General features: G+C 42.3%; 2 protein-coding genes across 2 annotated transcripts in view; one reads left to right on the top strand and one right to left on the bottom strand.

Annotated features, from left to right (window-relative positions):
* mafb (v-maf avian musculoaponeurotic fibrosarcoma oncogene homolog b (paralog b)) overlaps positions 1-5,673 on the top strand; it is a 43,685-nt gene extending 38,012 nt beyond the window's left edge. Inside the window, exon 3 of the mRNA XM_039807854.1 lies at positions 5,552-5,673. The gene's annotated coding sequence lies outside the window, so the exon portion shown is untranslated. The remainder of the gene's footprint in view (positions 1-5,551) is intronic.
* wwox (WW domain containing oxidoreductase) overlaps positions 5,497-15,225 on the bottom strand; it is a 145,917-nt gene continuing 136,188 nt past the window's right edge. Inside the window, exon 9 of the mRNA XM_039807851.1 lies at positions 5,497-6,949. Coding sequence (XP_039663785.1) covers positions 6,758-6,949 — 192 coding nt within the window. The 3' untranslated portion in view covers positions 5,497-6,757. The remainder of the gene's footprint in view (positions 6,950-15,225) is intronic.

The following is a 15,225-nucleotide window of genomic DNA, read 5'->3' as shown; positions in this document are numbered from 1 at the left end:
TGGTTATATGATCAAATACACAATAGTAATTGTGAGTGGAGAGAGGCCGGAGCGTTTCTCAATGAGGTGATTATCTGCGCGCAGGTTATTGTGCTATTTCAGCATGACATGTAAATCTGCATCACCCCATCAATCACAGTCTGCGCTGTCAGAGAAGTGAGGTGGGAAAATGTCAATGACAACACTAAAGGATGATGAGGGGAAAAGAATAGAACAATTAACTGCAAGAAAAAATGAGGAATACTCCATATTTGTGCTTGAAAAAAAAGAAAAGAAATACAAGGATTAAGTTGGGGTTTGGTTTTTGTTAAGAAAATACAATCTTAATAGCTCCAGATGGCCCCAGTTCGAGACAGAGGAGGACATGAAACACCCTCCCTCCTCTTTTCCTCCATCTTCTCCCTCTATCAATCATTCCCTCAATCCACATTCTTCTCTATCTCCCTCCTTGGTTTCCTTGTGCTCTCTGTCACAGCATATCACAGTATACTTGTGTATGTCAACAAACCTAAATGGTTATGTGACACTGAGTATTGAAAACTGTACTGATAGCTGGCACTGAAAGTCTGTTCAGATTGGTAATATTGTCTATTCTTTGATAAGATAGTTCAATGTGGCTGCTTGTGTGAGACATTTGACATTTGGTTTTTCTTCTAAAAGAAGTAGTTTACTAGAAAAGCATCTTTATTTTTTAATCATGTCGGCACTGACACACAGGTAACACATTGGCGCAAGTATTTAAAATGTTCAAACAATAGCCTACCCTAGTTTTAGGGACTATTAAGTAGCTCCCAGCCATGTTAACACATCTAAAATACAGCTTCATCAGGTGCCTCTCTTGTGCATCCAAAACATTTTTATCCCTTACTGTATACACTCACTTCAGACGTTTAAGAAATAAACATACCCATGACTACACATACATACACACACTGACTGACAAAAAAGAGAGAACAGGGGTCCGGGGCTAAGTAAGCGGTGCACCAGGTTATGCGTCATTTACCGCAGCTCAATAACAACCTTTCTCTCCGCCCGACACACCTGGTCACACAAAATGACACTCACTGTCCTCTGAGAACACACACACACACACACACACACACACAAAACATATCTCCTTTCACTCTAAGGTGGCCTTAACCAGACACATTACATCCCCACTCTACTATCTGCTTGTGACAGATGTATTTATGTAATGGTTTTGATAGGTATTGATTCACACGGCGGAGCCAGTTAAGAAACAGAGAAAAATGAGATTTCAAAATCAACATGGCTGAGGGGTGGGGTGGGGGTAGTTGAGATGACGCCTAACAAGAAGAAAAGAGACGCAGAGAGAAAAAGACGTGTGTGGAGAGGAGAAAGGTCGCCAGTGATGGCAAGACATTTAGAAGAACCTCATGTGGAAGGCACACACAAACAGATTTGATTAAACAGATGAGTGATGAGAACGACTGAATACATGCATGAACTTCGTGTGTGTGTGTGTGTGTGTGTGTGTGTGTGTGTGTGTGTGTGTGTGTGTGTGTGTGTGTGTGTGTGTGTGTGTGTGTGTGACCTTGGCTTGGCCCGGTGGTAAAGTGGGGCGTCAAGAGAGTCAGTGTGAGAGCAGCCAAGCGTTTTCCCTCAGATTAGCAGGCTTTATTACTGCCACCAACCACTGGCCTGACAAATCCTCTTATTTCATTTTACCTTCCTTTACCTCTGCCTTGCTCTTTCTCTTTTCCTCACTCTTTTATTCCCCTAAAACCCCCCTCCCCCTCTTTTCACCCGACTCTGCGGTAGCTTTGCATGCTTCACCTTACACCCCGCCTGGCTCGCTCTCTGTTTTCACTCACAGTGTAACAACCCTATTTTCTGTTTCCTCAGTTATTTCTCTTCATTGTCTTTCCATCTTCCATACCGCTCTGCCCATATATGTACAGTTCTTTTTCTACCTTCCTCGACTCCACCTCTTGCTCCACTCCTCCTCTCCCTATCTCTCCCCCCTCTCCCTCCCTCTCTATAGTGTGATGAATCTGTAGACAGGGGCTAATAATTGTACTTCAGCCCAAGTGCTCATTTTTCTTTGTGTTTGAAAGCTGTGACAGGCAGGAGCTCTTTTTCTCTACCCCGTCCCTCCTCTCTCTCTCTCTCTCTCTCTCTTTCTCTTTTCTTTCTATCCTCACACAATGGTGAGTAAAATAACTCAGGGTTTACAAGGTCATGCTGTCTAGCGGTGAGGACACGCTGGGGATTTGGGGCTGGAAGGATTTCCTCAAAGGTGCTGTGTTGAGACTTCAATAAAAACAGAGAAAGTTATAGATTGCACAAGCAGATCTACAGGGGGAAATAAGTGCATTTGATAGTGAACAGGCTTACTGAATCACAGTTATCTTGATCCATATGTTATCAATGCTGCTTCTAAGAATCTTTATAAAAGAGCACAAGAAAGAGGCAAGGGGAGAGAAATGTCTACTTTGTTGCATGTGCCAACAACTCCAGCATCTTTGGATTGCACAACTTTAATCATTTGCAAGGAGAAAATGACTTAAAATGCTGTACTTCCTGTCATATTAAACATCCACATCTTGTTTGCAGTGTGTTTCTGAGCAGTATGTTGTTTTCTATTTTAGTGCTACTGGTGCGTTACTTCTCAGAGAGAAATGCATCCGGCACAGCAAGACGGGGCAGCCCCACTGCACTGTTTACCTCTAAAGCCTCACACATGCACATAAATAAACACACACACACACAAACACACACAATAGTTGTGTCATCCTAAAATGGAATTAAAATTACATTTTCAAACATCAGTGATACAAGACTTATTAAGTCAAAAGATCTTATTTTGACAAGCAGGCTTTTCCTTTTTATGAAAACGTACTAATTTAGTACAAAGGGAGTCTGGGGACATGATCAGCTAATTTTTCTTTCTGCAATTATTAAAAAATATAAAATCTCAGGCCACATCCAAACAATAAGTGTGCAAGCAAAGCACATGTGCAGAGGAAATAGTATTTTCATCGACTGTACAGTAATACTTTATGAAAATTGATCAGCAGTTTTAATCACAATATCATCCTCAAAAGAGAGAAGTGGAAAGAGAGCACAGGGGAGGGAGGAGAACAGAGACTTTATTGCCTACTGTAGTTAGATGGTAAATTTCCTCCTGGCAGATATTTATTGAGTTAGTTGAGTCTAGAGAGAGCTTTAACATTGATTGTGATCATTAAATATATCCGCTCGAAATGGCAACATGGCATTCCCTCAGTCAATGGAGCCGATAGGAGTAGAACAAAGGCATAATCAAATCAATTCTCTCATAATTATTCTTTGAGAGGTGAAATTAATCACAAGAAGAAATAAAAACAATAATGGAAAATGAAATGGTCAGTCGTAAACAATTACGGCCCAAATTGAAATAAACTCAGTGAAGGAGAAAAAAATCAACTGTAAATCCAACTAATTAAAATAACATTCTAATGTATATTGGTTATTTGGTTAACACAGGCTTTCGGTTATTATACTGTCTTGTACTGCTATTATAAGAGAGAGATAAAGAGAGAGAAATGAAGAGAGACAGAAAGAAAATGTGTGTGTGTGTGTGTGTGTGTGTCTCGGGCCTTGACTGTGGGGTCAAAGGATAAAGGTCCTCCTCTTGTGAGAGCTGTGCTTCTCTCTCTTCCCTGCTCGCTGAGAGGAAGTGTAGCTTATTGATTAGCTATCAGATGATTCCGATAGGGCCTGATCGATAGGACTTTGTATGAAAGCCAGGCAGGACCCCCCTTCTCCACTCAGGCACACACCCATAGATCGGCCACTGCAGTGCACAGCCGCACAGTTGCTTGTTTGTTCTCCTGAAGATCCGCCTTTGTGTCTTCTGTCTGCCCCTCCAATCGAAGGCTTCCTCAAACGCTCTGTCTGTTTTCTATAGCTCCATAGAGTTGTCATTGATAAGTTTAGCTGATGATGATGCCTTCATCATTAGCTTCGGTTCTCTTGACATTTAGTCACAAACCGCTGTGGTTATTTTATTCTCAGAATTAGACTTCCTCCTTTAGCAGAGAGGTAGAGGAAAGGGGCCAAACATTACAGAAGTCTCAGGTGTGAAATTACTCTCTTTAGGATTATCACAGAAGCCGGTTGTGAGATTCTGCGATAAATTAACCATCTTAAGAAGTTATTCAGTCTAGAAATCCTTTGAATAAAATTATATTTCGATAGCGGTGGAGTGTGACACAATGCAGGAGTCAGACCCAACGTGAGAGACCAGATGAGGCAGGACTAGTCTTTGAGTATATCCAGTGTAGGCACAGCCAAACAGGAAGTCTGCAATTGGAAACAATAAACACAGCGGGGCAGACTAACTTAATAAGTCGCTGGGGTCTAACAACAAGCAGAGGGAAACTAAACAGCTGACACACTAAACACTCACTAACTGGGAAATATGTCTGTTCAAAGCAGAACCAGGGAGACACTAAAGAAGGGAACAGTGTCCTCTCTTATAGAGGCACGTATCAACGCTCTGCAGACTGAACACACACGGTAAAAATGTGCTGTATAATTGATTAACAAAAAGGCAAAGTCTCATGTGTGGCACCTTTTTCCATGGATAGTTCACCAGGGACAGAAGTTTAGTGACAGAGCCTGATCAGCACCACGGACAGCGGCCGGGGCAATCATTCATATTTTTAATATTGTAGCGATGGTGTAGCTAACACTGCTGTTTACTCCTATTTAGTATGGCTACAGCTGAATCACTCAGTATGTAATAGATGAATATAATTGTATTCAGGGGTCACAGCACCGTGCTGCACCTGGATTGGACTGGTTTCTCACTCAGTTATTCGCTGGGTAAATATGAGACACAGACTGCCTTTGCAGATTGTGTACTGTATGTGTGTGTGTGTGTGTGTGCTGTATCTCTGTTCCATGTGTGTCCTGTGCTGTGAAAGGAAAGTGATAAGACACCTGTACTCTGGGTGCAGTACAGATTATAACAGGGCAGGACACCGGTATCAGTTTCTGGACAGGCCACGGCTGTTTAAAGGCATGGCATGTTTCTGACTGATGTGTGAGTGTGTGTGCATAAGAAGGACACTGAAAGAAACACACAGGAAAAGAGATGGAAAAAGCAGCACTGAATTTCAGTGTGTGTGTGTGTGTGTGTGAGTGTCATGTGTGTTAGTGTGATACCACAAGGCAGCTGATGATCCATGTATGAGAGTGCAGGTCATCTGTGGGATCGGCTGGTTGATCTGTACATGCCTGACATACAGCACATGAACAATGTAGATTGTTGTGTTTTTTTTAAATGTATTTGTTAAATGTATCATTAAACACACTAATGTTGGTGCTTTCTTAGTACACATTAAATAATTTCCTTTTCTTAAGTTCAGTTCTACTTAGTCACACTTCAGTGTTGCTCACTTATCTGCTCCCTACATAAATATCTCCCCCTAATGGCCTTCAAATGAATGGACTTTCACTTTGTGTTTAAAAAAGATTTCACACACGTTACTGTAAAACAGATTTTTTATTAAATGTTCTTTCTCATTTGTTTTTCTTACAGATATCATGACACTGGAATGCTGATGTTTCAAGAGTGACCTCCGGCACCCAGACTGCCATAAAGCACAATGTCTCAAAAGCGTCCCAACAGCGGCTTCAGGGCAACCAATCCACAGAAAACCCAAAGCCAGAGTTCAATAATAAAACAATGATGATATAAAATAATAACAGGAGACTGAAATCACTTTGAAATTCTTCTACTACAACAACAAGGGAAGAAACACAGAAATTAAAGATCCTGGACTCTGGAAAAACAATTCTCCACCATCTGTATTTGCTATTCAAATGGACACGAAGCATCCCTTAAAATACCTCCAAATTGTAATTTAGATTTACCAGAGTATAAATTATTAATACGTAGGGTGAGTCAAATAACTAACAGAAAAAAAATTATGATGTCCACACCCCTTTAGCACATGCCCAGAAATCAGGATATTGTAAATATTGTACAGAAAAATGAATAGGGACATTGATAAGAAATAAAATTATTGCAGAATATTGTATATAGCCATAAGAATCATACCTCTAGTGTGTTTATATATCCATGAGTGTCACATGCCCATTACTCCTTATTTCATCTAAGCCCAAAAAGATTTAGGCACAACGATTAACCAACGCTCTCTGTATCTCAATAGGAAACATCAACATCTACGTAGAACTAGACAAGAGGATACTGAATTTAATTGGAAAGACACAATATTTGCCATATAGTGCACTTTTGCTGGAAACGGATGCATATGCCATAGAGTGTATGATTATTAGGTAACCCTGTATTGCTAGCAAGACAGGTCATTTGCTTCTTTGAACTTTGCTCTTTTAAATAGTTGTGAAATGAAGACTTGAAAACGTTATAAAAAGCTACTGAGACAAACAGAGAAAAGAACAAACTTTAAGAGATCCCTGAAATCCTTCCAAATCTTCTCCCGTCCCACGCCTCCCATTGTAAACTACCACAGCAGAGCTGAACACAACTCAAACTTTAATTTATTCAGTAGTATATATGAAACCCCCTCTTGTACTGTTTATGTAGTGTGTTTTAGCCCCCGTAGTAATGTGACATATCCAAATGGACTTCCGTGGTTTGGCAGCTCTCTTGTATTGTGCAGTACAGTTAACTTTTATTCAGTTCATACCTAACTGGACATGACAGTGACCCACCATCCTTCCTGTTTGGCTAGTCCACCTCCTCCACCTCCTCGTCGGTCCATCAGAGGGCCTGTATGCCTGCTGACCTCTCTGCAACCAGGCGCTCGCTCAGCTCCCACAGGCTGGAAGCGCTGCTCTGGTCCTGGGCCTGGATGGATGGCAGGCAGCGGAAGCAGTTGTTGAAGTACATGCCGCCTAATCCTTCCAGCTCCGGCGCTACGGCACAGTACACCGTAGTGGCCGCCCCTTGTTGCTGCGGACAGAGAAACACAAAGAAAGAGATACGAGTTCAGCAGGCGACTCATGAGACTGAGACAACGAGGCAGCGTCAGCCTTCGGGAGAAGACAAAATACAGAGAACCCATTTACTGACGTGGACATTAGGACGTGCCCTGTCCCGATAAAGAACAGTGGACACCGACTACATCGCTATGTCCTCTGTGAGACACGTACATCTACACACACACACACACTAACACAGAAATAGAGACAGCAGGACAGAGTGTCAACAGGAAGAAGAAGAAAAAAGGACTCTACAAGCCCTCTCTCCCCTCTTCCTGCAGCCCATGATGACTGGGTCATATTACCATGGGAACAGCATAACCCCATCACTGTACATATATTTATATACATATATTTATTTATTTATTTCACTACCCTGTGTGTACAGGACCTATGGCTATATGGGACCATAAGAATGCTACACATGTATAGACTCACGAATGTGAGAACATGAAAATTACACCAGCTCCTGTCTGGAGGAAACCACAGCTTTTATGTATAGTGTTAAAGAACAGGTTTTATGCCATGGTTATGAATATGTATATTTTCACATGATGTGTATATGGGTTCAGCCAGGCTTTTAAAGTTGAGAAAAAGTATTGGGAATGATGCAAATACAATTCTGTACCTAGGTGTTTAAATCAAAAGTTGGAATAGATAAGCGATATTTTCGCAGACAATACACACACACACACACACACACACACCACAAAGGCTTTCCCTCTGGCTCTTTCTCAGTAAGTCCTCTCTCATTTTTTTAAGGCAGGTTTAAATCTGAAGATCACTCAAGTCTCAACCCAGAAATTGACTCCGTTTCATGTTGTCTCAAGGCGAGATGCACTGTAAAAGAAAAACAGTATTTAGACGCAACCTGCTAAGTTCTCTAATACACCCTGTCCCATCAGTCAGTAATTAGTAGGGATATTCTTGGAGGAGGGAGATTTCTATGACATTTGAAAATGAGAGTTGAAATTGCAGCAGAATAAACACGTCAGAGAGAATTACACACATAACCCAACTGCTCAAAGAGGGATCTTTCATGTTGCCGCTCTGGCTAAAAGCTGCTGTGACAGCTTCCCTGCAAACTCTGGGGCTGGAGACAACTTCTATACGGCCACATGAAATGGCTTGCCTCTTTATCTCCCAATGAGAGGCAGCCAGAATGAGATGGGGGGGCAGAGAGAGTGAGAGGGAACACTGATGTGGAGGCTGAGGACTAATGTTTAGCACAGAGCACTGGCACACACTGAGACAACCCCATAGGCGCAGTAGTCAAACATGGGCAAGACACACAAACATACACACATGCATGATGGAGCCACATTAAATGGCAACTGTTTGAACGGTTTCCTAAAGCAGCTGTGAGACAAACACACATGAAGTGGAAAGATCCATCGAACCCTAAAGCATTTATACTTTCACATGCAAGTAGAAAAAATGTGCACATGAATACAAATACAATGAACGAACTACACACACCAACCAGATTCCAAGAATTATTTTTTCTCATCAACACACACCAAACCACAGACACACACACGCACACACACACACTCACACACAACCCCCTCTCAGCTCTTTGTAAACTTCCGCCAGGAGGAGCCCTGGTGTGTAACGTTGCAGAAGCAGATTGAGTGTGTTTGAAGTGCAGTGTGATGAGAGAGCTGGTAAACAGCAGATGAAAAGGCAGCATCTCCCTGTGTGCCGCTGTCTGTCTCACCTGCCAGTGGGGCGATAACTTCATCCACATCACATGTCGCCATATCAAACAAATGCCAAGCAGTGTCTCTGAGTTGCAGGTTCACACACGCTCAGTTTAACTCATCTCGCTCGCTTAGGGCATCTGATTTAGCTCGTCTGAGAGCTAAATGCTTTTTAAACTCCACTGAAGATTTCAGCGCTGCATGCTCGGACTCGCTGACGCTCCCTTGAACTTGGCTGACTTTCAAAGCAGTTTGTTTGTGTCCAGTTACCAAACACTGGTCCTGCTGCTAGTTAAAATATTGAATATTAAAAAAAAGACTTTAACTTTCATAATCCAGATTTATGTGGCAGACTTCATAATCATGTCAGTAAAAGAGATGGAAAGTATTATTTTTTTCAAAAGTGCAAAGTCCATTTCTTTCCTAGAAAAAAAGCTGGGAGTCCAGCAATGTGCTATCTTATTGGTGTTTAGCTCATCCCCCCTCACCACTTGACCCTGTAACCTCTGCAGAAGATAAGGCTGATGAGATTAGGCATTAACATGCTCAACCACCCACCGCAGCCATCTATCATTGTGTGCGTGTGTGTGTGTGTGTGTGTGTGTGTGTGTGTGTGTGTGTGTGTGTGTGTGTTTTGCAGATAGGAGGAAAGGGGTGTGCGAGGTAGTGAGAAAGAGAACAAGGGGGCGGGTGCAGCAACAACCTCGATACATTACGCAATTACACATACACACATACAGTATTCATATGTGCATGCCTGAACACGAGCATGCGCCTGCACACGAGCACGAACAGATACGCAAATAAACATTTGGGACAATCCACACGAATAGGGTATATCACTGAACCAGTGTACATCATACACATCTGTGGTGTAACAGCCATTTCTAACCCATGTGAAACTGTAGAATATGCCTGTAAATTTAGCTGTCTACAAACTGATGGATTTTGCTGTGTGTCTTTCTATCTTCTGCAACTAAACGTGAATTGTTTCCTTGTGTACAGTAGTAACATCTGTGGTGTTTTAGAGTTGTTCTCTACTACCCAAAGCTGTAAAATTGGACTTGACTGACAGGTTAACTTGACAAGAGACTTCTGACTGGATAACACAATAATAATAATAATAATAATAATAATAATATGCGGCAATTTGCCATGTTGCAGGTTATTGCAAAGGTTTTGTAGCTGTAGTAAATAAAGTGCATTTACATTACTTAATCATTGTGATTAAATTCAAGATTGTCGGGTTGCCCTGCCTATTGCTGTGCAATTGGCCTATTCAGAAAGCCAGTAATGTGGATCGATCCACCTACATACATTTATAGATATTTCTTATTATTCTTTAAAAGGTCTAATAATTTGCAGTGAGGAGCCTTTGTGTCAGCAATGTAAAACATTATTTTAAAGGGTTTTGACCAGTGCCATGTCATTAATTAGCACAGTCAGCATTCAGAGACCTGACTTGAGACTTGACCAGGACTTGTTTTGAATTACTTGAGACTTTGCTTAAACATTCCCCAAAAGAAAAACAGCTCTGCTATTACCACACTGATTTGGGGAGGGGAGAAGATGGGACAGATCAAGTGCACCAAAACAACCATAAATCTAAAATGATCAAAAAAATAAAGATTACTGCACCACAGCAATATGACAAACCAAAGGAGCAGGACAGTTTTTCTGTGTATATCTGCTTTTGTGGGTAACAAAAACACACCCAAATGCTGAGAAAATACTTACAAAAGACCCTGCAATAAGCTGACTGTGGAAATACAGCAACGGGTCTGCACTTAGCCTGGGATCCACTACTACGGCTAACTGCTCTGGGATCAGATCCAAGTCTTCCATCTCAGTATCGACTCAATACCCATGGACCTCATGGACTTGCAATAGAAATGTCCTTGTATAGTGTTACGCAATAATCAGTTGCTGAAAACTCCAAATTGAGCGTATTCATAAGCAAAAAGCATATGTGGTGGAGATGTGATGTTGTTGAATTAACAGTAATGTTACTTTGCCGTGTTCTGTTCTGTGTCTTCATCATCCAAGTTGTACTCAGCCAGATGAGCTTTCTCTGACCCTATGCATGTGACCCTTCACCCCCACATCTGTAGTTATGACATCGACCTCTCCCTCTGACCTGGATGTAAATAAACCCAGTACTGTAGAGCAGTCTGTTTTTGGCCCATCCCTGTACATACAAACCTGTAAATACAAACAGCTATGCATGCTGAAAACCTAGCAATTCTTTCAGGTACTTTTATAATCCCCAAATTCTCATATGGCATGTGCTGGAAAAATAACAATACCTTAAAAAAGTAGAAAAAAAGAGAAAAGATAAAAAAAAAAAAAAAGTTTAAAATAAATGAGTTGATAATATTGTCAGGCAATATCTCTCTCGGACAGTGTGTGTAGAGTCTTCCTGTTTTTCTTACTCCTGTGGGTGGTTCTCTTCCTTTGCCTGTCTTCCGTGTTTCTCCTCACCATCTGTGGTAGTTGTTGTCAGTTGGCATTTGTACAGCAGCGAGGGTTGAGGCAGAGCAGAAAAGAGAGGGGGACGTTCATCAGCTGACCTCTGTGATTGCACTCCAATTCAGCAGCAGCAGTGCTATATGCTGGCAAAGCTATTTATGCCTGGGACACAATTTGAAAAGTTCAGTTCCTGGCATGAACCACGGATCATTACAGCACATGCCCACGTTTGTCATGCAAAGGCCCTCTGGATTTGCAGCAAGTCAAGAAAACATGTTTTGGTTGGAATCAAAATTAGATTTTTTATTTATAGTTTTTGTAGCCTTCTTGAAGTTTGTTAAGCTGTCAATCACAGACAAGCAGCATTCTGTGATTTCAAGTACCCACTGTGTAGTTCCATAAGATAAACAAGTGCTGATGAATTCTTGCAAATACTATTTTACCCGGTTTTAGAGAAAGTCAAATTTTTTGAAAACAGTAAACTACAGATTTCTTTTCTCATCTATAAGTGGTAAAATACCTGAATTCTCAAGGTACTTACATTTTCTACAATCCAATGTAATAAGGCTACAGCATGCATTTGGAATGTATTTCCTGGCTTGTAGCCCCAGTAAAGGGATCAGAAGGAGTGCAGTGTTTGCCTCAGCCCTCTGCCCAGCCTCGTGGACTAGCTATCCTGAAAGTGGGATTCCAAAGGGATTGTGATTCTGTTTCAGAAATGGTTTTTTTCAGCCTGTGATGTTTCAAATAGATGGAGGTGTCTGATTTTTAATCTGTGCTAAAGATATTTTACATTTAATAAATAACCATTGAAATCAAAAACTTCCTCTGTGTATGTGTGCAGTTTATATGTGTGTGTGTGTGTGTGTGTGTGTGTGTGTGTGTGTGTGTGTGTGTGTGTGTGTGTGTGTGTGTGTGTGTGTGTGTGTGTGTGTACAGTTATCTTTGCCCTCAGCCGTGGTAACCTCTGCGAGCTGACAACTCAGCTGAGCGTGGCTGGCCCAGCTGTAGAGGGAATCCTGGGTAACGCGGTCCCCTCAGATAAACAAGTGGCCCCTCTATTTAGCTTGACCACTCAACCAAGAGGGGAGGAGATTAGCACCTCAAACACCTCAGCGCACACTTCAGATATTTCCCGGACACTCACCCCTCTGTCACCCTGACTGAGGTAAGCCAAAGGTCACAGTAGATAGAGGCAAGTAAAGGTGCTGTGGATTTTTTCAGTCCCATCATGATAAAATAATCCCGAAGCACTCTACAAATGATTCACTTCTACACATCCAAAAGCACTGAATATAGTCTAAAGCCTTTATTCAAGTGGAAGCCACGCCCATAATAATCTGACTAAGAGCTTGTTTAGATCCTTTGAGTATGACCAGCTCTCCTCATCATGGGTCTCCCCAGTGATTAGTCTACCCCTGGTCATCTGTATGTACTAAACTCTATTTCATACCCTCCATTAGCCCATAGGCGGATGGCTATACTCACCTATTGGCAGTGTGCTCCCCTGAGGGGCATTAAGGACAGGATGGAAGGGCCAGCCTCCCCCCTCCCTCCTTCTCTTTCGGTTTCTTCATCATGCCTACACAATCTCTCGCAGTCCATCAGCCTTGCCCCCTGCTCCTTCCTCAGCCCCGTTCTTTTCCATCAACCCTCTGCAGATCCCTTTTCCCCTGCAGCCCCATCCCCCTCCGGCCTCATAATTTACAGGACTAGGCATACAGTAGCTGAGATCTCATGGGTAAACGGTCATAGTAGGACCTCTTGAAGGTAAATGGATCTCTTTCCCTGGAGTCCCAGATCACAGATGAGCCCTGTTGACATTCTTTCTTTCTATATAATCGAGCAGAGGGATGTAGTAGAAGATGAGAAGCCCGAGAGAGAGAAAAGAGCAGAGGAATAAACTATGTAGGAGTGACAGGGACACAACACAAAGCACAGCAGGAAACCCCCCCCCCGCACTATTTCTCTCTTTTTCTCTGCGGCCCTCCCTTTCCCCCTTTTGTGCCAGATAAGATCAACAGAGTGTCAGTCATCAACAGCCTCCTGTCACACTGTGATTGTTCATCTGTTTTGTGTGTGTGTGTGTGTGTGTGTGTGTGTGTGTGTGTGTGTGTGTGTGTGTGTGTGTGTGTGTGTGTGTGTGTGTGTGTGTGTGTGTGTGTGTGTGTGTGTGTGTGCAGTCCAATGCGACATCGCTGCATACATTTAATGTCCGCATGTTCGAGGGAACAATAGAAAAGGAAGTGAGGAACGAGGTGGAGGGAATGCAAAGGACAAGAGGTAGAGGAGGAGGGGAGGCATAAAGATGAGAGGAGGGACAAGGAGAGCAGAGAAGGAAACAAAGGAGAGGAGGAGGTGAGGGAGCTAGGACACAAGGCATCCATGGGGAAAACGACAAGGAGTCAGAAGGACTTGCGCAACGACTGTGAAACTATCTCATTTTTATCTTGCGAGAGGACTTCCGAAGTGATCCGCACAACCTAATTATTTTCCCCTAATAAAAGCAACATATGCTAAGACAATAAAAGGCCTTATTGGACACCTATTCATTAAAGAGGAGCAGTAAAAGAGCAGGACTCTGGCACAAGGATTAGCTTTTAAAAGGGCTTTTCTCTGGCTGGAAATGGCCTTAGTCTTCCATCAGCACGCCCATATGGGTGCATAGCCCACCATAAAAGATCTGAATTATACATGAAGAGGCCTGGCTGCTTTATTGGCTGTGATCTGCTTTTTCACTCTCACCTGATTGCGTCAGTGCACGACACCTCAAAGTTTGGATCTCATCTGCAGTGTATGAACACAAGGCGTGCAGTTCTGAGCGAAGAAATGTTCAAATGTAAAGTACATATTGGTAATGACAACCATTCAGCAGCAGTAAGATAACCCATAATTCACAAAAGTTGGTCAAGTTAGCAACAACACTTGGTTGAAATAACGCATGCTGGCGACTCAAGTCTGACAGCTTGACACGGCGAAGTCATTATTCCATATGGTCAATGTACTCTAAGTGTCAGTATGTTTCTATTATGAGCAGAGCAATGCTGTCTGTGTGTCGGTATGTGAGTGTGTGATGAGCTGGTGTAATAGGGCCACACACAGGTGTGTGTATGCTCACCTCCTCACTGATGCATCAGCTAATTGGTCTCCTGCGGCAACCTGACATATTCACACACTCACGATCTCTCACACACATTTTCAGGTGTGCACATACAAAAACACCCACACACACACACACACAATGTAATGTGCAATAGTTATATCTACATGTATACAGATTGTGCAAATATGCACACATGTGCAAACACAACCATCCACATGCACAGGCGGCCCGCAGAGTGTATTTCCAAATGAACTCATTATCACAGTGCTGACTCCGAGTGAAGAATGACACCCTAACCGACTGCTCATACTGTACACACACCTACTGTAAAGTACTGTAAAAGAAAAGAAAAACCAATGACCAGAAAGCCATACTGTAAAACACAAGCTGTGAAAGAAAATGTAGCCAAGAGCCAAACATCTCTAAGTTGCCTCCAAAAAGTGTTATTTCTCCCACAAAGAAAAAAGGCAGGAGCCCCCTAACATAAATCACGCAAACATGATCTGGCTTTTTGTTATGTTAAATACCGTTGGTGATAGCAGCCTTCAAAATGTAACATTACAACTGGGAAGGAAGTCCTATTGTTCAATAGAGCAGAGATACATTTTAAAGCTACCACACAAAGCAGAGAGGGAAACGTATTTTTAGTCAAATGACTGACACGGTTGGAAAGAAAACTGTGAATGATAAGTCGTCTAGTCCCATTGAATGCACACAAAGTGGGCTTCAGGTGCAAATGAAAATGTTTGTCTTCATTTCCTCTGTCTAAGAGCATAATTAAATTATGTCCTTCTTATCCTCAATATTCTTTTTGTTTGCTTTCAAGCTCATCCTAACCCTATCTTAAGTTCATCTTTCTTTTTGGCTGTAGTAGGAAATAAAAAAAAAGTCTCTTCACATTGTCTATCCTGCTCATAACCCATTCTCCCCCCCCCTCCCCCTTCCTCGTGGTGGAGGTCGAGAGAGGGATGT

This window comes from Perca fluviatilis, chromosome 8 (genome assembly GCF_010015445.1).
Source record: "Perca fluviatilis chromosome 8, GENO_Pfluv_1.0, whole genome shotgun sequence".
Lineage (NCBI taxonomy): Eukaryota > Metazoa > Chordata > Actinopteri > Perciformes > Percidae > Perca > Perca fluviatilis.
Note: the sequence above shows the minus strand (reverse complement) of the source record. Positions and strands in the feature narration are given on the sequence as shown.